A 21,620-nucleotide genomic window follows, 5' to 3' on the forward strand; every position below is an offset into this window, starting at 1 on the left:
CTGAACTTGTAAGACATTTTACTTCGATGATATTGACTATATTGGTTGAATATAATTTAAAATAGTATGTTATTAATATTTTAGATTGTAATAAAGTATATATTACTTTAATACGGTAATAATTGATGTGTCCTACATATTTCTTGCAGGTCTGTAGTGAATCGACAAATATAACCATCTACAGTTAGTTGACTATATTTATAAATAAGGGGTGGGGGTGTGAATTTTTGAAGAGATTGACTATATTTTTTATTTTTGGTATGCCAACCAAGTTTTTAGCTAAGGGTTCTTGATGGTTGAAGATGCTTTAAGCAGATGATGTGTAATTTAACTACAGGTCTGTACATATTCGATAAATATAGCCAATATAGGGAGGTTGACTAAAATTTTAGCGGACAGGAATGCACCATCGGAGTGGATTAGTTTTTACATAATTTCTATAATATTTATTTATGGCATGTTTGACACATTTTTAGCATTAGGAAATGCTATTGTAATTGAGAAAAAGAGGGACAAATTAAAGACACTTGTGCTAAACAGGCCCAAGGACAAGCAGCCCAAATAAAGTAATTCCAAGTTTTGGAACAGCCCATCCTTAAGCTTCTAAAGCTGTATTTATACCTACGCGATTGCTATTCCCCCAGCCCTAATTCAAATCATCTTCAGATCCGATTCAAAATAATTCGGTCCTTTTTTTGCTCCATACTCTTAACCCTAAGGTACATCATAAACCCTAGAAATTCAATTTTGTAAATACTCTCTCTCTCTCCCTCTCTCTCAATTAACTTAATTAAATCTCTCTCTCTCTCTCTCTCTCTCTCTCTCCCTATCCCGCTCTCTCTCCCTCTCTCTCTCGCTCTCCCTCTCCCTCTCTTTGTGAATTGTAGAATTATATAATATAATGGGAGAGATTAAAGACAACGATGCTTACGAAGAAGAGCTCATCGATTACGAGGAAGAAGACGAGAAAGCCCCTGACTCTGCCACTGCTAAGGCCGGTGGTGACGCCGTCAAAAAGTAAATTTTTAACTCGCTTTATATGTGTTTACTTATATTAAGTGCTTTGAATTTGAATTATTGCTTATGTTGAATTGTTTACTGTTTTGTTTGTGTAGAGGTTATGTTGGTATTCACAGCTCGGGATTCAGGGACTTCTTGTTGAAGCCGGAGCTTCTCCGAGCCATCGTGGATTCCGGATTTGAGCATCCTTCGGAAGGCAAGATTTGATTTATTGGATCTTTAATTAGTCTAGTTTAAAAGTTGCTGTTGTACAATATGCTTTTTATATTTATGTCGCTTGCTTGCTGTATTTTAGTGTAAATAATTATCTGAGCTCGAACAACTTATACGGATTAACCTTGTCATAGGTTGCTGATGTATTAAAATTATTTCGCCTGCTTGCCGTCTTTTAGTATAAATAGTTATCTGAACTCAAAAGAACTTGTACCGATTAACCTTGTCATAAGTTGATGTTGTATTAAAACTATTTTACCTGCTTGTCTTTTAGTATATATAGTTATCCGAACTCTAAGATCTTGTATGGTTAGTTTTATGTTTACTGTAATTGCAATTTGATATGAAGCAACGGTTTTATCTAAACTTCTTATGTGTTTTCTTAAAATATGGAAGGTCTGCATACAACCTTCTATTACAACACGATCTACACAACAACTTAAAACCTTTATACAGGAGTTCAGTTAACGTAATGAAAGTGCTCTGACAGGCCATAACCGTGAAACTTTAGCAACATAATTTTGAATATTCTAGTACTTCTGTAGTACCTTTTCATTTTTACCGTAAATAAGTGGACAGAAAAGTTTTGAGGACCGTTAAGTGATTGCAAGACATGCATCTAATTGTGACAATAAAGACTTACCTGCTGATCGTACATGACATGAGGAGCAGCACCATTTTGTATATTGAAAACATAGAGGTGATTTCAGAATATGGATATTGATTTGCTTCCTGAAGTAAAATGATTACACTCCTGAAATTTGTTATACTACTAATGGGACCTAACAAATCATTTAGGTATCAATATTACTATCCAGAATGCTCTGTTGTGCATATTGACTAGATGACGGTGTGGTGTGTATGGTTTACTATTTAGATTTTAGATTCGTTATTCACAGTAAATGCTATACATCTATTAATATTCTTGTGCCTTCTATTTTTTATTTCAGGTAAATACAACTAAGTTATAGTACTCTGCCCCAAATTGATCTGGTACCATAAAGTTTTGGAACACTACTTTTATTTACCGAGGATTCATCCGTACGGATTTTCTTTTCTTACTTATTCATCAGTGCAACACGAGTGCATACCTCAAGCTATCTTAGGAATGGATGTCATTTGTCAAGCAAAATCCGGGATGGGAAAAACTGCTGTATTTGTTTTATCTACTCTTCAGCAGATTGAACCCGTGGCAGGTCAAGTTTCTGCCCTTGTTCTGTGCCATACGAGAGAATTGGCTTACCAGGTTAGCCTTCAATTCAATTTTTTTAAGTTTGTGACGATATGCATTCCTTTGCTAGAATCTTTACAATGGCTTTATTTACGTAAATTGATAATAGAAGGTCTTAATTTTCAACTTGCTATTTATCTTACAGATAGTAAATTGATAATAGAAGATCTTAATCTTCTACTTGCTATTTATCTTACAGATTTGTCATGAGTTTGAGAGGTTCAGTACCTACCTGCCTGATATAAAAGTTGCTGTCTTCTATGGTGGTGTCAACATTAAGATTCACAAGGATTTACTGAAAAATGAGTGCCCCCATGTTGTTGTTGGTACCCCTGGTAGAATATTGGGTCTAGCTCGAGATAAGAACTTGGGCTTAAAGAATGTGAGGCATTTCATCCTTGATGAGTGCGATAAGATGCTCGAGTCACTTGGTATGCATTCAATTTTATAATAATCTATTTCTTGTAAAGTCTTACCACAGGTTGCATTCTCTTACTCTTTATTAACATATTATGGGTATGTGCTTTTTTTCTCTTCAGACATGAGGAAAGATGTGCAGGATATTTTTAAGATGACACCTCATGACAAGCAAGTAATGATGTTTTCTGCCACACTCAGCAAGGAGATTCGACCTGTGTGCAAAAAATTTATGCAAGATGTATGTACTTCTAAAAATTCTGGCCTTTCTTTAATGTCTCACAGGCCAAGTTGTTCAACCAATTTTTAGTGTTTGTCTCTTTTGTGTTTCTGAATCCCTGAACCCTGAAGTAATCTAGCATAATATATAGATTTTTTAGATTCGTTTTGTGTTTCTATATGTTTTTGACAAGTACAAGTGTGCAACTCCTATTTATTTTAGTTTTATTAAGATGTACTTAATGAGTGACCCGTTATGGTTATAAGTGTTAGTGAATATTCATTTTAAAAACACGTTTATTTGGTTTTATCCATGCTTGCTGACAAGGACAATTTTTTTTCTCTAATTAATCGTTGATTCTTCTTTTTTATACTTCATTGACATTATCAGTATGCCTGGCTAGATGACACAGTAATATTACAATTTCCATCGTATTAGTAATACCAACATCTTATTTTAATTGGGAGTTCACTATATTATTTCCTATGTAATGAAACCTGAGTTGATTTAACTCAAAAATTTTAACTTATTTTCTTGATTGTTTGCTTAATTTACTTCTCATTTATATGCTTCAATATTCGTTATTGACAAGTAGGGTTTTAGTGGCATCTAAAACCTTAGTGATTAGGTCACCAGGTTTTGATTAGTAATAGTACAGAATTTTGTAAGTAGGGGTTCTTAAATTATGTTTTACTTCTTTTCAGCCAATGGAAATATATGTTGATGATGACTCCAAGTTAACTCTTCACGGGCTTGTCCAGGTAGATGTTTTAACTAACAATTTACGGATTACTTTATTGTGTATTTGTGTTACAATTTGTTTTACAGATTTATCTAATTATTTCTTCTGTTTCATGTTTTAGCATTATATTAAGTTGAGTGAGATGGAAAAGAACCGCAAGCTTAATGATCTTCTTGATGCCCTGGATTTTAATCAAGTGGTTATTTTTGTGAAGAGTGTTAGTAGAGCTGCAGAATTAAACAAACTTCTAGTGGAATGCAATTTCCCTTCAATTTGCATCCATTCTGGGATGTCTCAGGAAGAAAGGTATGTGCGAGTGTTATGATTTTCCTTTATTGACCTAGAAAATTGTGCATGTAACTGATGCTGTTCAATATATTGGTGCTAACTTTGGCACCTTAGGATTTACAGTATCTCCACTTTATTTTTCTTGAAATTGCAGCTCTATCTAAATTTTAACTTGAAACCTGTGGTAATAAGTAATCTTAACCTGCCTGTTATTGAGCACTTCAGAATCGTCAGAAATCACATTTAGCTTTGTACATATGCTTGTTTACAGGTGTCTGTTCTTCATTTTGATGTAAGTTTATTTATGTTTGTGTAATTTATTTGTTTGGTGTTCAATAACATTATCGTGTGTTAGTGCAATGGTGACCACTATCAGAGATTATGTTGTACTTCCATGTAATTGGTCCCGTTACTCTGCACTGGTATGTACCGGGAATCTAGGAACACTGATGTATTGGTTTGATTTTATTGTTTGTGTTTTTCTTGTCATTTTGAATCCATATTTATTGTTGTATGCAAGCCCTGGTCTGTCCGATGACCGTAAAAGTTATATGATTGCTGTTGTGTCATTTCTGTTAGTACTCTGAAATGTGTTTTTGTTTGCCATGGATTTAAATGTGTTAATGCATATTTCATGACTAGTTGTAGTGCAAGCCCCTTTTTGTATCATTGTACTTTATCGTTTACCTTTTCAGGTTGACACGCTACAAGAATTTTAAGGAGGGCCACAAAAGAATTCTTGTTGCTACTGACTTGGTCGGCAGAGGTATCGATATCGAACGTGTCAATATTGTTATAAACTATGACATGCCCGATTCTGCAGACACATACCTTCACAGGGTAGGTATTTAGATGTAGATGTTATTTCTTCTGTGGATATTTTTACACTGTGTTCCTGACTTCCTGTGCTGCTTCTTACTTGCCTTCTCTACTTTGATTATATTACCAGGTTGGCAGGGCAGGTAGGTTTGGGACCAAAGGCCTTGCAATTACTTGTGTTTCATCAACTTCAGACTCTGATGTTCTAAATCAGGTATGTGAAACCTGGTTATCGATTATCTCCTAAATTTTGTTCCATGCCTCAGTGACATTCAAAGGGATCATATTATAAGCTTTGTGGTTCAGTCCGTTTAATTTTTTAATTTAGAAAATTTAGGGGTTAGTGTGCTGTGAACAGGGGTTTAAGTGTTCTGATGTTTTCAGTATTTATTAAGGGTTAGTGTGCTGTGAACAGTGGTTTAAGTGTTTTGATGTTTTCAGTTTTTATTAATCACGTGGATTCGTATTTTTCAGGTCCAGGAGAGATTTGAGGTGGATATAAAGATGCTTCCAGAGCAAATAGATACATCTACATATAGTACGTCTCTTTACCTGGATTTCTAGATAATTTAAATCTTTTAAGAACATTGTACAGAATGACCTGTTTCTGCATTTTACTGACTTTTAGGTTGTGTTCACTTGGATGGAATGGAATGGGGAGAGAATGAGATGAAATTTGTACTAGTTTTTGGGAAAAAAAGATGAAGTGTTTGTAATTATCATTCTTTCCTTCGTTCCTTTCCAAATAATTTAAACTAAACTTAAAACCCATGTGTTTTGGAGGGAATGATCCATTCTCCTTCCTCATCATTTTCCATACAATCTTCATGATATAAAATCTTACTCGCTCATTTTCATTCACTACACTCTCATACATACTCTCTTTCTTCATATATTTTTTTTGTAATTTTCTTTATATCTCTTCCCCTTTCCATTCTCCCCAAGTGAACACACCCTTAGTACTGTTGTGGAATGAAATATCAGTTTGTGTACCATGTCTGATTCACTGCTCAGATGACCCCGAGAAGGGCAGCGCTCCATGAGAATTGTGTTCATACTTTAAATTAAGATTGAAAAAAGAAAGGAAAAGGAAGAGAGCATCTATTAGTCTGTTCTGTTGGATGAGATGGTGTTAAAATTTAGGCGAATGATATGAAATTTTGCTAATTTATTCCTTGTTTCTCCTAGGTGCAGTTTTAAAACTTTAAAATGTAACCAGCAACTTTCATATGATAACTTTGCTAATGTTTTCTTTTATTTTGTGTAGTGCCATCTTAAGATGTCAGATCCTGGAGTGTTTCTGAGGCTGGAGATTGGAACTCTGCCAGGGTGGTGGTATCAAGTGAGGCGTTGTAGTTTCAAGTTTATTATCTAGTGGAAGCATTTTTCTTGTAGAATCACATGTTGGTTGGAGGTGCGATTGACTCTAGTACCGGATCTTATTGATTTCAGTTTTCCCTTAATTTTGGTCCAGTCGGTGAAAAGGTGAACTATTAATTTTAGAGTGGGGCTTGTATGATAAATTATATATTTTAATCAGAGAATATCATCCGTAGTTTCTCGCAAGTAGCAAAATCCTTTTCAATTGCTTTGCCACAGATCATTGTGTTCCTTCTATGTTTAAGTAGAAGAAAATTATTTGGGCTTTTACTTCCAGATTGGTGTAATAGATTTCAGAATAAAGGGGCACGGTGCCAGTCAACTACATTGAATGCGTCAACAGTTTACGACATTTAACACCTACAAGGAAACATTGGTGTTCAAGCTTCTGTAGTCTTGTCTGTAATCACTACACTACTCTGGATTTGTGAGGTTACTTGCGAGACCTGATTGTCATCAGGGGTGAGCCAAAAGAAACCAAAAGCCGAACCGACCCGTGTACACCCCTATTGTAATGGTAAGTTCACATGCGTTGTGATAGTACGAAAATTGTATATTTAATATCTCTGTGTGCTGGGTATTTGAGCCTTTGCACGAGCACCGGTCAAGCATAAATCGAGACAATTGTAAATGATGATCAAAATGGCCAAGACCAGGGTGTATAAAAGCATAATGGTACTGAGGTTTGCACATGTTTGTATTTCGTGTTTTAGGTTAGATTTATGATGGTCCTCGTAGGCCAATGTGAAATTGATACCCGGTATGATTGTGAACCAGTCCGAGTAGACCATGACGGCCACGACCCATCTTGGGGAAGCAGAAATGGGCACGCATGAATCATGATTCATGATGATCTCCAAGGAGCAAAGATCTTGTTTATTGTATACGAAAGTGTTTTGTATGTTACTAAATTCAAAGGACTCATCCAAGAAGTACGAGTAAATAGCTCAGATGGTTAAGAGCTTATCTCTTGTCGTCTCAGACTCCCAGACTATCGGTTCGATTTTCGTTCACCTCTAAATTTATTATAAATTTGTTAGAGAATATACTCAAGTGTAAGGCATATAAGCCTGATTAGTAAAAAAAATAATTCAAAGGACTTTGGTTAACACTTTTACTTTAGGAAAGACTTAGGATCGTTTGGCTTATGTGATGGAAAAAATCTTGATAAACTAATTCCCCCACAAAAAGTAACGTCGTTTCTATGTGAAGCTTTTGTAGTTTCCCAGAATTCATATTCATCTATAGTTTTGTGTAATTAGGGTGAAAACTGTTTAAATGCCAAACTATAGGATAACAATTTTTTTTTGACATTTTATTAGATTTTGTACATGGTCTCAGAATATCTAAAAACAAAAGCAAACCTTTCATTTTAGACCGCGTGACTTCGCAAATTATCAACAAAGGGTTGCGATTGGTATAATGGTTGAGCTCTTATCCCTTCCGGGAGGTTATCCTGGTGTGTGTAATTACTAATTAATTAGAAATTGCAAATTTTCTAGAAGTATTGTTATCACATGTTCCGTTCTGATATAATAATATCGATAATAAACAAACTATTAAAGACAACACCATCACATTTTTTGCATTTTGGATTTATGCAATTCTTCCTGACCCTTAGACTTGAGAAACCAAAACAAACCCCAATAACATAGAGAAAGCTGACATCTACATATATACATTGACTAGCTAGGAAAAGATATGATAACCAAGAATTGTGTGATACCATAGTAGGATACTAGTATACTAGTATAAGAACTATATATCTTATGGTTGGAAATGGATCATTTGACAGCCATCATAGTATTTTTGGTTCTAGTCATGATCTCCTCGTCATTCAGCTTTTCAGCAAATCTCCGGTTATCTACTTCTTCTTCCACGACTGCCAACAATTCTTACAATGTGATGAGCTATGGAGCGATTGGTGATGGAACTATCGATGACTCCCAAGTATCTCTCTCGCTTCCCTATAGAAATCTTAGATACCCTGCAATTCAACATTGTCTATGCTACCTCCAGTTCTTGCATCTTAAAGGGTTTACATTTATGGGGTTCTTTTCCTACTTATATATGTCTACGTTATTTTTTGTAATTAGGCGTTTATGAAGGCATGGAAGGCGGCTTGCCAGGGTAAATCGTTTGATTCTACTCTGATTATTCCACAAAACAAAACATTTCTCTTGAAGCCACTGCAATTTAGTGGCCCGTGCAAGTCTCCCAACATCTACCTCAAGGTAAAAGCTTGTGTGACACTATATTCATTGTTCATGTCGACACTGTTATAGTAGGAACTGGGAAGGGATTTGTAACAGCCTAGCCAAGGTCTCGTGTGTGTGTGTGTGTGTGTGTTTTGAGATATTTGAAGAACATACTGTAAATCAATGAACATTCAAAAACCTACTCAACCATATAAAAATTGAGAATAGTGAAACAATGTAGGCATATGTTACCCGGACTCGGCTAAAAGTGTCCAAGCGTCGGACTCGGCAATATTTTTAGATATTTTTTGCCTAAAATAGGTGTCCGACTGTCCATACCGATGTCCACGTGTCGAATATCCGACACGGGTACTTGAGGAAAATTGAAGAGTCCGGATAACATATTGTAGGCACAAGTATAGTCAAAACTTTGAGTGGTTCAAGGAATGTCACCTGATAGTTTCTCCCTGAGATGATCACATGACCATATTGAACTTCTAACTCTACTGTATAGTACATTACATACATGCAGTTGTCAGGAACAATAGTAGCACCAAACAATAAACTAGAATGGACTGGATACCACATCAATGCATGGCTCACCTTTTCCTACATCAACGGACTTGTCATTACTGGAGATGGTCAGATTGATGGTCAAGGCTCTGCTTGGTGGTCTCAACCTTGTCTTCAGGATCTGCACACTGTATGTAATTATGTAACTTATATTATTATATATAATTAATTAATTAATCAAATAAATATTTACTTATAATATCTTTTCATGTTCTGTAGGGTAGAACTTGCAAGGGACCGTCTGTAAGTAAATATTATTATCTTAAGAATCCCAGTTCCTGTTGTACATTACTTGGTACTCAATTTTCAGATCTCTAATATCCTTCATACTTGTATATGTTTATACTGTTCTTACAATTATAAAATGGGCAGGCACTGGTATTTCATAGCTGCAACGGTCTTCGATTGAGTGGTCTAACACATAGTAATAGCCCACGAGTTCATATAATACTAACAAATTGCTATGATGCCGTTTTATCTAACCTACGGATAACAGCCCCTGAAACAAGCCCCAACACGGATGGTATCAACGTCTCTGGCTCAAAGAATGTGACTGTCAAGAACTCTTACATAGGAACTGGTATGATTTCTCCACCACCAGCACATAAATTCTATATTTGGATCCTATATAAATCTTATTAGCATATTTAGTAAATGTTCTATATTTATGTAGTAATTCATACAGGTTCTTAGAGTTGGTAATAAAACTTGACCATCTAGATTATGATCTCATGCAGGTGATGACTGCATAGCTGTGAGCGGAGGATCCTCCTTTGTCAATATCACAGGCATATCCTGCGGACCAGGTCATGGTATCAGGTAATCCTCTCTTTTAATCGTCATTTAAGGTAAATTTTGAACTGCATAAGCTTAAATATTACTTGTCTAAGCAATAGATTGCACTTCTAAATAAGTGACAAGTCATTTTCTCGTATGAACATAGCATTGGAGCCTTGGGGAAAGGAGGACACGACGAGGTGGAAGAAATCCATGTGAGGAATTGTACTTTACAAGGAACCTTGACTGGGGTAAGAGTGAAGTCCTGGCAGGTAAAATCCAATCTTAATTCCAATAAAAATATAGCAACCTACTGGCGTAGAACATTTCCAAATATCAATCACTTGCACTGTTCTACTAAAATTATTAGCCATTTCTTCACAATGCTAATATTTACCAATCACACATAAACATATACACAGGGGGGATCCGGATATGCAAGGAAGATCTCATTTGAGAATATAAAGTTAATAGATGTTAACAACCCTATTATTATCGATCAATTCTATTGTCCAAGTCGAGTAAATTGCCAAAACAGCGAAAGGCGAATTTTGAGTAAATATTTTAGGGTATAACATGCTTAGTTTTACAGAAAATTTATTAGAATCCTGACACATGCTTTTTTTCACTTGTTTATATATATGTATGAATGTGTTTTTACATAACAACGAAGACATCAGCTGTGGAGTTGAGTGACATACGTTACAAAAGTATAGTGGGGACATCAGGAACAGATCAAGTGATTAACCTGAGTTGCAGCAGAAGCCATGGGTGCACCAACATCAGAATTGAGCGAGTGTACATAAGATCGATGACTCCAGGGAAGAGGATTAATGCCAACTGCATAAATGCTCACGGAACTTGGTCTCATACAATACCTGATGTCAAATGCCTTTTGCCCTGAATGATAGTCTGTCCCTGCACTCACTAGTCTCTAGCATGAAAAAATGTTTTCGTTGCATCTTACAACAAAAGAATGACAAAAGGCTCAAGGAGCTTTCAATATTTGCACTATGTACACCTCTACCATTCATAAAGCTGATATTTAGCACATATCATTGTACAGATGTGTAACTGTGTATAAGCTGCAAAAAATGTATCAAGACTTTAAGTCTATAAAATTATATGTACTGTATTTACAGAGGAAACTGTCATGATCTCTTAGTTGAATGCCTTTACCGGCTGTGCCCATAGCTACAGAGTTTTTCTATAGCTCACATGAATCAGAGCGTCCAAAAAATGCATAACGGTTGTCTGCAATGTTTTCATATACAAAATCCCGCACAAACCTATAATAATCAATCAGAATCAGATTATTAATCTAAAAACAAAAAGATAAGAAAAAAGACTTCAATCATTTAGAACTTCAATAACAGAATAGTTAAACTTACAGCGGCACAAACTGTAAAAAGAAAGCTAGCTGAGGAAAGGGCAAATCAATATATTCCATAATCTTCAATACTGCTTCTGATTTTATATATGCCCTGAAACAACATATTTTTATTTAGCCTGTTTCTGCTATCATAGAATGCAAATCAGGTAGTGAATTGATCCTTAAACTGTCAATTTTTAGTACTTATACTAAACTTTGAGGTCTCAAAATTAATTGGTAGCAGAAAATATTACCTATCTTCTTCCACCAGGACAACACTTGAAATATCATCGGGAGATCTTCCGGATCTCTGTAATAATTTCTTGCCTGCTTCACTCTGTAGAGCTTCAAACCTTATTTTCCTGATAAATTATTTCCAAATAGGCTTTGCTTAGACTAAAGTTTCCTCACTGCTTTCAGAATCTTTATATACTAAGAAGCTTTTCAAAATACACAAAATGATTAAATTTAGGAAATAAGTTGTTCAATCAAGTATATTTAAATTATTTGCACAACCAGTCTCAGGAGTTACAATGAGTAACCCGATTTGTTTTAGGAGGGGAAATCAAGAACAGAAAACTTTCAGGGCTGCTTGGGCTATGGGTTACTGCATGTTAACCGGAAGCAGTATCATCCTAGAAACTCGGTGTTTCTCTATTCAGCATAGATACTTCGTCAATTAACACTATCTTAACTAATTTAGCTATTTTTTATGTGGGATATTTATAACGATTCCCTTGCATGAAGCTAAAACTACCTATGTGTTACATGTGCTTTACCGGCTAAGTAGACTCAGATATAGCATTGTCTCCATTATTCTGTAGCTTATAGAGCAACAAAGGAACACAAAATTGTTAGGGACATGCAAAACATTCGAATTTCATTGCACAACAATAGACTAGTCAGTGGCTCACAATCGTGATTTCAATATGTTAGTCTGCAACAGTGACCGTTTAATTTAAGCAGAACATATCTAGATAAGCCCATTCTGTAATTTCATCATCAGTTTCTCAACGCACAAAATTAACATTTGTTTTCTTCTAAAAGCCAAGACATTGTTTCACGTGGTTTGCAGGTTATTGCGTGAACCCGTAGGGTTTAGCTAGTACGCACCCAAATGGTAGCGGCTGCGGGTTATCTACAATAAAAAAAATGTGTAACATACAATAGCTAGTGTTATCTTGATGAAGATGAGGACAAGGAGCACGGATGTCGAAAGAAACTGTCTAAACTCTTAAACATAACAATTAGCAGAGAAATCGCCAACCTTTGATGATCGTGATCACGGACAAACTTGACTCCTCCATTACACAAGTTACATACACCTATCAAACAATTAAAATACTCAATTCAAATTAAAAAAAAAATTAGGAAACAGAAACAACTCAAATTTTTTGTATTAAGATACAATTTATGTTCTGACAAAAAACAATTTTACTGATCAGTACACCATACAGTACAGTTGTATACAACTTGCAAACAAATGGTCAGAGTTTGTGCAGTAGTTGAGCTCTTGTTCCCATGCGGGAGGTTAAAGTTGGTGCAGTGGTTGAGCTCTTGTTCCCAGAGGTTAAGAGTTTAGCTCTTCAATGTCCTTTTTTCGAATAACTATACTTATATGCATTAGAAATGATTATATGTACTAACAAATCTCGGGAACGTACCGTCGAAGAGCATAATAGGCCTAGAATCTTGTTGGAAGAAGCTTGAAGTTTCCTTAACCATCTCCGCAGTTACGCCGCTGCGAGGAGGTAAAGGTGACAGAGTAGCAGTGGTGGTTAGACGGCGGAAGCTGCCGACGTGCGCCGGCGGTGATGCCTTAACTCCTGCCCAGCCGGCGGGTACTATGAGTGCCATCGATTTTTGTTTTGAGAAAGTCTAGTCAAGTCGAGGCTTAAAATGTAGTTTTAAAATTTACCGATTTTACCGATTAATCAACCTATTAATTGTTTTAATATATTATGTCGATTCAATTTTATATTCCGATTATTCACTATACTATTCTTTTAAATTAATATATATAATATAATAAATTAATTATTTTATATTTTATTAAATACATCCGATTAATTACCGATTATCCGATTAGTTACTAAGAGGTTATTTAACCGAATAGTGTCGATATTCGTTTTTTAGAATAATGGTCAATAATGATGATAATATTTTGTTTTGTAACATTGATTAATGAATATTACTCCCTCTATGTCATTTAATTCTCTGCGTCACTTTTGGGCACGCTTTTCAATACTATTTTAAAGTATAATTTCATTATATTTTTTTAATTTTTTTTCCCTGTATAAAAGTTTTATGCATAAACTTTTATTCAAAAAAAAATTAAAAAAAAAAATTTACGAAACTATATTTTATAGAAATCTCAAAATACGTGTAAATATCAAACGTATCAAAATCAACGAGAAAGAATGGAGTAATAAAGTTTGGCAAGATAAAGCTAATACACTCATTTAGTACTTGGTAAATACAAATTGTGCGTGGAAACTTGGGAGCCTCTTGTTCGGTTGTTGTTCACGTTGGTCCCGGACTCCCGGTTGATGGCCGTAATAACTAGCACGTCTATTATCATTTCCTCATTAGATTTTTATTTTAGTTTATTTATTTAAAGTTTTAAGCCGAAGCTAAACCGTGAAATTGACCAAAATGTCACTCTCTGGTGTAAAATGGTATAAAATGTCATTTTTGAAAATTATGACGTAAAATGTCTTCGTGTAGCGTTTGAAAAACAAATCAAAACGTTACACGATATAGCATTTTACTTCTTTTTTTAAAATTTTTAAAGACCATCACGTTACATCGTCTAAAGTTATGTTGGATTTTATTTTTCTTATTTTGAGCTTTTTTTGGTGTATTATTTAGGATCCCGAAAATATCATTTAATGTTACATTTTAATAATTCTTTTTAATTTAATTTTTTAAATTTTAAAAGTGTACCATAATTTAATATTTTTTAATATTTTAGGGTGAACCAATCCTCTTTTGGATTTTAAAAATATTAAAATTTTAATTTAGTAAAACATACACTGATTTAGGGTTTAGATTTTAGGGTTTAGGTTTTAGGGTTTAGGACCGAGACCCTAAAGCCTAATTTAAGGTAGGGTTTAGGTAAGAACCAAAAATGTAAATTTTAAATTAAAATTTTTTACATAATTTGCAGACTATTGCGTGAGCTCGTGGAGTTTACCTAGTGCGCACCCGAAGGGTAGCAGATGTGAGTTTGCTACGATAAAAAAAAATAAACAATTTTAGAATTTAATTCACCAATCCTTTTTAGGTTTTAGAAACAATTTAAAGTATTTTTTATAATTGCAGGGTTTAACAATTTTATTTGGGTTTAAATTTTTTTTTTAATATATGTGTAAAATGCTATATTAAATAGTATTTTTGGGGTCAAAACGCTATATAGTGCCCGTTTGGGAAATCTTAAAATAAGTAACTTATAACTTAAAATGATTAAGTGCGAAATAAGTGATAAGTTGATAAATACTTATAAGTTCTATAAGTGTTTGGATAAATTTACTTATAAGTCAGATTTTTTTTTACTTAAATGAATTAAAACAAATAATTATTAAATATAATTATCTTAGTTCATGAATCTTAAATTAGAAAATATTTAAAAATTTATATTTTAAAATCAAAACTTTAGAAAAAAATGAAAAAATGAAAATAAGTTGGAAAAAAGTACGTCACTGCCAACTTTCAACTTATCAGCTTATAAGTTGTAAATTCAGCTTATAAGTTGGGTCGACAAACACTCGTCGATAAGCTGTTAAGGGCTTATAAGCCATAAGTGGCTTATAAGTTGGCCGCCAAACAGGCCCATAATGTATTGTCTTGGTTCTTAGCGTCAATTAGTCTAGCGTTTCTGTCCATTCCATTTTCAAAAAATCTAACCGACACGTTCTATAGTCTTGCGTTTTGTTACTTAGAGAATTATAAAAAAAATTAAAAACAAGCAACAACATGTGAAATGAAGTAGTGTTACCTAAAAATGCTGAACGAAGTGGCGTTATTATAAAGTGACATTTTGAATCATAGTTTTCAGAAATAATATTTTAGATCATTTTAAATCCCAAAATGACATTTAAGGTCACACTCCTCTAAACCCATATTATATTAAAACACCGAGTAACATTATGTTCTTTATCAAAAAAATCATAGTAGCATACGAGATAAACAAACAACAAATTATACCAAAATATCTCGCTGTCACATTCTATTTCACAAAAATATACTATCTTACAAAGCTCGATCGCAGCAGAAGTCAGGAAATTTAATCGTGTCAAAATAACATCACCTATATTTTTAGCCGTTTGGCCGGCTATAAATACTCAATAGTCAAATTCATTTGGTGGATATATTTTCATAAAATCAATACAAATATGTTTTTCTTAATTTTAAATGTATAATAACACATTTGTTGAAGAGTTCACTTGAAAAATTAGAAATTTATGAATTAAAACAAAAACACTTCCACAGTTTTTAATGGACAGTGGTTTCAAAAATGTTATCATTGATAAAACCTTATTTCATAAGATTTGTGGTAAATACTTATTTTTAGTTCAGATATATGTTGATCGTCCCATGAACATATTTGAGATTTTGAGTTAGTTTATGCGGTAATTTTTTAGAGGTCAATGACCATCCAAGTTCGTTGCGCATGGGTTAATAAACTTCGATTTAGTTCGGACTCGAAATTGAGACTTGATTCGATTTTTCGGTATCCTGATTTGATTAATTCTGAAAAAAAATCAAGATTTGAATCGGATTATCGCATATGATATCATAGGCGACTATCAAAAGTTTAATGGGTCAAGTTGCTAAAAATTTAATTATTTTCAAATTAAAGTACATTTGTGATTAATTTTGATCAATTATCGTTCCAATATGGTTACAAAGTTCAAAATTGTATTTTTATAAAAATATTTCAGAAAAACGTATTTTACAATATTTTTCTTAAAATGCATTTTATCTTTGCCAGATGTTTATGACCCTTAATTCTTTGTTTTTATAAAAAAACGTTAATATTTTCACTGATAAACAAGTAACATATCATAATCATGAAACACATTTTTCGTAGGATAGAAATTATCAATTCAACAAAATATTACAGCGCAGTTTATTTCTCGTTTACCTATATACTTTTTTTATTGTCCGTATTTTTAATAAATATGAAAAATTAAGAAAAACATAAGTAAAAAAATTTTCTTTATCCACGGTGAAGTAAACTTGTGTTACCTAAAAAACAATCAAATGTTATTATTTACGAAAATAATTAAATAATTAACAAAAATATGCGGTCAAATATCTTAAAATACACGTAAAACTCGAAAAGGTGGGAGCACTTGTTTAGTTGCTACTTACCACAATGAGGTACAAGATTGGAGGACTAAAGATTTAGTTTTAAACCCTAAAACACCATGACCCTTAAACCCTTTTGATCCATCCGGGTTGATGTGGGTATGGTTTAACCCACTTTTATTATGCTCTCTCTCCGTTCTGTTATCAGATTAGGCACTCTCAACAACGCCGCCGTCCTCATCGCCGCCGCCGCCTCTTTTTCCACCGCCGCCCCTCTTTCCGACCCACCTGCTCTCATCAAACTTAAATCCGAACGAGACCCAGAAAGGCTCTATCATCTATTCAAAGCCAACGCCCAGAACAGGCTCGTTGTCGAAAATCGATTCGCATTTGAAGACACTGTGAGCAGATTAGCTGGAGCTGGGAGATTTGATTACATTGAGGACTTGTTGGAGCAGCAAAAGGGCTTGCCTCAAGCGCGACGAGAAGGTTTTATAGTAAGAATTATAATGTTGTATGGAAATGCTGGAATGTGTAAGCATGCTATTAGTACTTTTTACGATATGCATTTGTTTAAGTGTAGGAGAACTGTTAAGTCTTTTAATGCTGCATTGTTGGTTTTGTGTAAGACGCGGGATTTGGGTGCCATTGAGGGGTTTCTTGATCGGGTTTCGTTGAGGTTTGGGATTAGTTTGGATGAGTACTCGTTTAATATTATAATTAAGGCTTTTTGTGAGATGGGGTTGTGTGATAAGGCGTGTTTGGTTATGGCTCAGATGGAAAAATTGGGGGTTAAACCGGATGTGATTACGTATACTACGCTCATTTCGGCTTTTTATAAGATTAATGGGTGGGAGATTGGGAATGGGTTGTGGAATCTTATGGTGAAAAGGGGTTGTTTACCTAATTTGACTACGTTTAATATTAGGATTCAGTATTTAGTTAGCGGGAGAAGAGTTTGGCAAGCTAATAGTTTGATGGGTATGATGAGATATATTGGGATTAGACCGGATGAGGTTACTTATAATTTGGTTATTAAAGGGTTCTGTGTAGCCGGTTATATGGACATGGCTAAGCGGGTTTATTCTGCGTTGCATGATGAGGGTCACAAGCCTAATGCCAAGATTTATCAGACTATGATTCATTACCTTTGTAAAGCCGGTGACTTTGATTTAGCATATACGATGTGTAAAGATTGTATGAATAAGTATCGTTCCCTCAATGTGGCTACTATTTATATGCTACTCCAAGGCCTTAAAAGGAACGGCAAAATCCAAAAGGTTGAGTTTATTATTACTTTGGCGCAGAACAGGGTACCTCCGTTTCCTGTACAGCAAGTGGATGCCATGAAGTCAATTTTGTCACAGAGATGAAGAATTTTGTTGTAAAGCTGATTTTAATAATTGACCGTCACAGCAGCTTATAAGGGTCTGCTGTCATTTTATACATTCTTTTCAGACAGATGAAATAATTGATAGTACAAATTTTTACGGATTACATCAAGGCAGAAGACTGCCTATATTTTTAATTTGTTGTCAGCCATACTATTTAATCATGTTTCAGAAAAAATACAGGTCATAATGGTGGTTGCTACTTCAATTTTTGTAAGTTTTTAATCCTATATATCTTTTTTCTCTCTATATTATATACATATGTCATTCACACACACAACACACGCTCAGGGATGCACTTACACACACACAAACCCCTGTATTCGTATATCTACTAGCTATTATAATTTTGGTTTTAGGTCAGTGAAGTCTTACTCTTACATTATTTATGTCTTGCTCAGTTTAGTGAATATTGATGCTGATGATAAAATGGCTCGGAACACCTCTTGCATAGCAAGCTGCTGGAATGGTAATTTTACAATCTTATGCTCCGTTTGGTTGGAATTAATGGTATTAGGTGACAATGGAATAAAATTTGTTTTTTTTTGGTAAATATTATAATCTTCCGTCATCTCTGTATCCAATCCCAACAAGTTTAAAGTTTGTTCACAGTTTTCCTACTATTCCTCTATCTGTTCCCTCTAATCAATGGAGAAATATATATTAGCATTTGTTTTAGTTAGATAATTTATTTTTATTATCTGTGTACATGTTGAATAAGATTTCCAAGTTTTTGTGTGCAAACAATCTTCTACACTTAAATATGCATGTGGACGACATGTTGATAGTTTACTTTCGTACTATACATCATGAGAACTAATATACATTATCACCAAGTCTGAATAGTTATAGACTCCGATGGTGGTATGGAACAGTCAAACAAAACTTATGTAGCCAAGGCCTGAGGATGAAAAAGATGCTTGAATTGCATTAAACTCACTCATATGCATATATTTCATGTAACACAAACACTTTCCATGTCTAGTGGTTGATGTGTATTAATGATGAGAGACATAGAGCTACTCGGAGTGACAATAGAATTGATAACGGTGTTGAGCAATGCTAGCTGTTTTTCTTGCTGTGGCAGTGTCCCATGGAGGGAGAAATATGCTTTGATAGGTTGAGCCGCTCCCTTGCTTAGAATCTGTATAGAGGTCTATGCAGGCTTTCTGTACTTTAAATAGTATTGAATTGAATAAGCAATTGCAGAAAGAACTTACCAGAGCTTAAACATGATAGAACATGATTTGTAGTAGGTCTTTTATGTAAGGTTTCTACTTGATATTTTAGAATAGTATTGTAAGGGTTGCGGTTTGAGTTGAATCACAGATAGAATGAAAGAGAAAAAGGAAGGCGGCTTCGCTTTAGATAAAGTAGAAGAAAGTGAAAATTTGTGACATACACTAATTCCATTGAATGGTGCCTTTAATCACTGTCAAACGTGACTCAAAGGAAGAAGAGAACGTGTGAACTCCAACGAAGAAGAGAGTGATGCAGACAAAGAAATTTATGTATTAATTTGTATATATTAGATATTAGTTGGTATTGAATTTTTTTATGTATTTTTTTAAATTAGATTATTAGAAATATTCTAGATTTTAGATTAGCAGAATAGTAAAAGGATTTGTTTTCTTTAATGGTATCTTACTTCTTCGAAGTGGGTAGAGATAATCTTGGAGGATTCTGAGATGATGTTGGAACATAATTTCTGGGAATACTTGATGGGAATTTGGAAATTTGTACTACAGCATAAGTGGTGGCAGGATTACAGAACTTGCGAGACACCAGATACATGGAAGTATGATAAGAAGGTGACAGTGTGGATAAATCCAAATTAAGGAAACTGATTTTTTGTAGTACTGTGCGGAAAAAGGCAGCCCTCCCTTAATAGTAGATGGTTCACATATGAAGGCAACATGAGCAAACTTGGCACATTAATGTTGGCAGTGGATGTTGGTCTCTCATTTTAATTGAGAAAACGACATAATGCCTCTGTCAAGCCCATTTAGTTCTGCTGGGTGTAGATGAGCCCAATCAAGACAGTAGGAAAATATTATTTAAGCACACTTACTGTGAACAGGATCAATGCAACAGATTTACAAGTACAAGCTTGGTGCTAACAAGGTATAAGCTTGGTGCTTACCGATTCACAGGGTAAGCCTAATGGTTTATGATGCCATTTTTTTTTCTGGTTTTAATTTGAAACTGTAATGTAAAAAAAATGGAAATTTAGGTTTGTAAATCACTAACCCTGCGTCCCTTATGTATCTTAACCCCTATCGTCAGATGCAGGGCTTCTCTATGTGAACATGACTTCTTATTTGGTTTTTTGTTTTTAATTATCAGGGACTTCTTATTTGTTTGTGTAAATATAAAACTTCCGCTTATTCTTGGTGAATTATTTGACATATGGGTGATGCACACTTGAATGCTGTAGCATCAGTTAAAGTTTATACTTATCTTGATTTTTTTATGTAGGCAATAAACATCAGGAGACATGCACAATATCTGAAGCGTGAAACTAAACATTCCGAGTTGTTTTATGTTTCTCTGTCCGAAAAGCTGATCAGCAAGAGGAGTTATGCTACGAGAGGGCAATGAGGATATGGTGTACAAAGCTGTAAAAGTCCAGCTTCAAAGGAAATTAAGATTCGATTGTAGCAGACTGTACATTACACTGAAGTCGCACAATCTTGTTGACAAATTTTTGCACGATGAGTAGTGAATTTCGATAGCACAAAGAAGAGATAACGTTAGTAGGCAATACGTGTACAGACGTAAAAGTGTCGATACAATTTTGGTTTCACCAATTTACAAGTATCGCGATTTTATCTGGATTTCGATGTTTTCTATCATGAATCTAATTTTTTGATATTTTTTGACATGAATTATGGAGTGAGAACTCTTTTGTTTTGGAATATTGTATACATAGTGGGGAAAGATATGATGATTATCTATTGAAAAATGCCAGGAACCAAAAAAAATCCATAAGTTTATATTTTACTTGCATTATTTATATTAAAAAAGAAAAAAAACTTGGAGCTGCATAAACTAAAACTTCATATTTACAGCCCCTACACTCTTTCATCAAAAATCAATCCATATGACTTCTTAACTTCTTATTGTATGCTGTAGAAAAATCGTAAAAATTTCTATATCTATAATTTATATATTGAACTAACTTCTCCCGACAACTTGATGACATCACTGATAAATTTATCCTAGTTTTTTTTAATGAAAACAAGTTCATCAAGAATGTTTCATCAGAGAGAAATGTCAATGTCGGGTTTTCAAAAACCGTTCCCGAAACAGTTCCCGAATGGTCAGTTGTCATGGTATTGGATATTTACTCATAAATGATAAATGAGATGGAATGCACTCCTTGTATATAGGTGACAATCCGAGGGCCATGGATAAAGGTCCGTGGAAAACTATAATTTTAAAAATATAAATACATAATATTTTTTTCATTTTTCATCATATATAGTTTCAAATTTTAATTAATAAATTAAAAACAAAGTTGCACATGTTTTTATTTAAAAAATTATTAAAATTTGATAAAATAATTTAAAATGGTTCAGTAGTAGAATAACAATAAAATCCCATTTATCCCAAATTATTTTACAGCAGAATCAAATTTAAAATCATTTTTTTTGAAAATTTCAA

At 34.1% G+C, this 21,620-nt stretch overlaps 4 protein-coding genes across 6 annotated transcripts; 3 read left to right on the plus strand and 1 right to left on the minus strand.

Moving 5' to 3' along the window:
* Positions 1-572: 572 nt before the first annotated feature.
* Positions 573-7,020, plus strand: LOC141700378 (DEAD-box ATP-dependent RNA helicase 15-like). Of its 2 annotated transcripts, XM_074504158.1 has the most exons (12): positions 573-719; positions 888-1,017; positions 1,116-1,216; positions 2,307-2,479; positions 2,664-2,895; positions 3,004-3,122; positions 3,806-3,862; positions 3,965-4,149; positions 4,827-4,971; positions 5,081-5,164; positions 5,425-5,488; positions 6,218-7,020. In XM_074504158.1, the coding sequence occupies exons 2-12, from the start codon at positions 902-904 to the stop codon at positions 6,226-6,228; spliced, it is 1,287 nt and encodes a 428-aa protein (XP_074360259.1). In that variant the 5' UTR covers positions 573-719; positions 888-901; the 3' UTR covers positions 6,229-7,020. The 2 variants fall into 2 exon arrangements, with proteins under 2 accessions (XP_074360259.1, XP_074360260.1); XM_074504159.1 differs by lacking the exon at positions 573-719 and having other exon boundaries at positions 982-1,017; positions 2,184-2,479.
* Positions 7,021-8,393: 1,373 nt separating this feature from the next.
* On the plus strand, positions 8,394-10,782 carry LOC141700379 (putative polygalacturonase At3g15720). The gene is made up of 7 exons (XM_074504160.1): positions 8,394-8,564; positions 9,061-9,231; positions 9,321-9,344; positions 9,474-9,681; positions 9,839-9,920; positions 10,045-10,150; positions 10,552-10,782. Exons 1-7 carry the CDS (start codon positions 8,433-8,435, stop codon positions 10,780-10,782), a joined length of 954 nt encoding a protein of 317 aa, XP_074360261.1. The 5' UTR covers positions 8,394-8,432.
* Positions 10,783-10,855: 73 nt separating this feature from the next.
* Positions 10,856-13,138, minus strand: LOC141700380 (DCC family protein At1g52590, chloroplastic). The gene is made up of 5 exons (XM_074504161.1): positions 12,915-13,138; positions 12,518-12,575; positions 11,505-11,612; positions 11,270-11,362; positions 10,856-11,167 (listed from the first exon to the last, which is right to left on the minus strand). Exons 1-5 carry the CDS (start codon positions 13,105-13,107, stop codon positions 11,086-11,088), a joined length of 534 nt encoding a protein of 177 aa, XP_074360262.1. The 5' UTR covers positions 13,108-13,138; the 3' UTR covers positions 10,856-11,085.
* Positions 13,139-16,605: 3,467 nt separating this feature from the next.
* On the plus strand, positions 16,606-20,826 carry LOC141700382 (pentatricopeptide repeat-containing protein At1g80150, mitochondrial). 2 transcript variants are annotated; one of them, XM_074504167.1, is made up of 4 exons: positions 16,606-18,167; positions 18,356-18,423; positions 19,284-20,108; positions 20,433-20,826. In XM_074504167.1, exon 1 carries the CDS (start codon positions 16,746-16,748, stop codon positions 17,934-17,936), a length of 1,191 nt encoding a protein of 396 aa, XP_074360268.1. In that variant the 5' UTR covers positions 16,606-16,745; the 3' UTR covers positions 17,937-18,167; positions 18,356-18,423; positions 19,284-20,108; positions 20,433-20,826. The 2 variants fall into 2 exon arrangements, with proteins under 2 accessions (XP_074360268.1, XP_074360267.1); XM_074504166.1 differs by lacking the exon at positions 19,284-20,108.
* Positions 20,827-21,620: the final 794 nt, after the last annotated feature.

The sequence above is a fragment of the Apium graveolens genome, unplaced genomic scaffold (assembly GCF_009905375.1).
Source record: "Apium graveolens cultivar Ventura unplaced genomic scaffold, ASM990537v1 ctg2287, whole genome shotgun sequence".
In the NCBI taxonomy this organism is placed as follows: Eukaryota; Viridiplantae; Streptophyta; class Magnoliopsida; order Apiales; family Apiaceae; genus Apium; species Apium graveolens.

Excerpts from the sequence above, each read along its gene's own strand:
- LOC141700379 (XM_074504160.1), top strand. The coding sequence starts at position 8,433 with ATGAAGGCATGGAAGGCGGCTTGCCAGGGTAAATCGTTTGATTCTACT. Across the intron at positions 9,682-9,838 it reads GAACTCTTACATAGGAACTG|GTGATGACTGCATAGCTGTG; the intron begins GTATGATTTCTC and ends GATCTCATGCAG. Across the intron at positions 10,151-10,551 it reads TAAGAGTGAAGTCCTGGCAG|ACATCAGCTGTGGAGTTGAG; the intron begins GTAAAATCCAAT and ends ATAACAACGAAG.
- LOC141700380 (XM_074504161.1), bottom strand. The coding sequence starts at position 13,107 with ATGGCACTCATAGTACCCGCCGGCTGGGCAGGAGTTAAGGCATCACCG. Across the intron at positions 11,613-12,517 it reads CGTGATCACGATCATCAAAG|GAAAATAAGGTTTGAAGCTC; the intron begins GTTGGCGATTTC and ends ATAATTTATCAG. Across the intron at positions 11,363-11,504 it reads GTCCTGGTGGAAGAAGATAG|GGCATATATAAAATCAGAAG; the intron begins GTAATATTTTCT and ends ATGTTGTTTCAG.
- LOC141700378 (XM_074504158.1), top strand. The coding sequence starts at position 902 with ATGGGAGAGATTAAAGACAACGATGCTTACGAAGAAGAGCTCATCGAT. Across the intron at positions 3,123-3,805 it reads GCAAAAAATTTATGCAAGAT|CCAATGGAAATATATGTTGA; the intron begins GTATGTACTTCT and ends ACTTCTTTTCAG. Across the intron at positions 5,165-5,424 it reads ACTCTGATGTTCTAAATCAG|GTCCAGGAGAGATTTGAGGT; the intron begins GTATGTGAAACC and ends CGTATTTTTCAG.
- LOC141700382 (XM_074504167.1), top strand. The coding sequence starts at position 16,746 with ATGCTCTCTCTCCGTTCTGTTATCAGATTAGGCACTCTCAACAACGCC.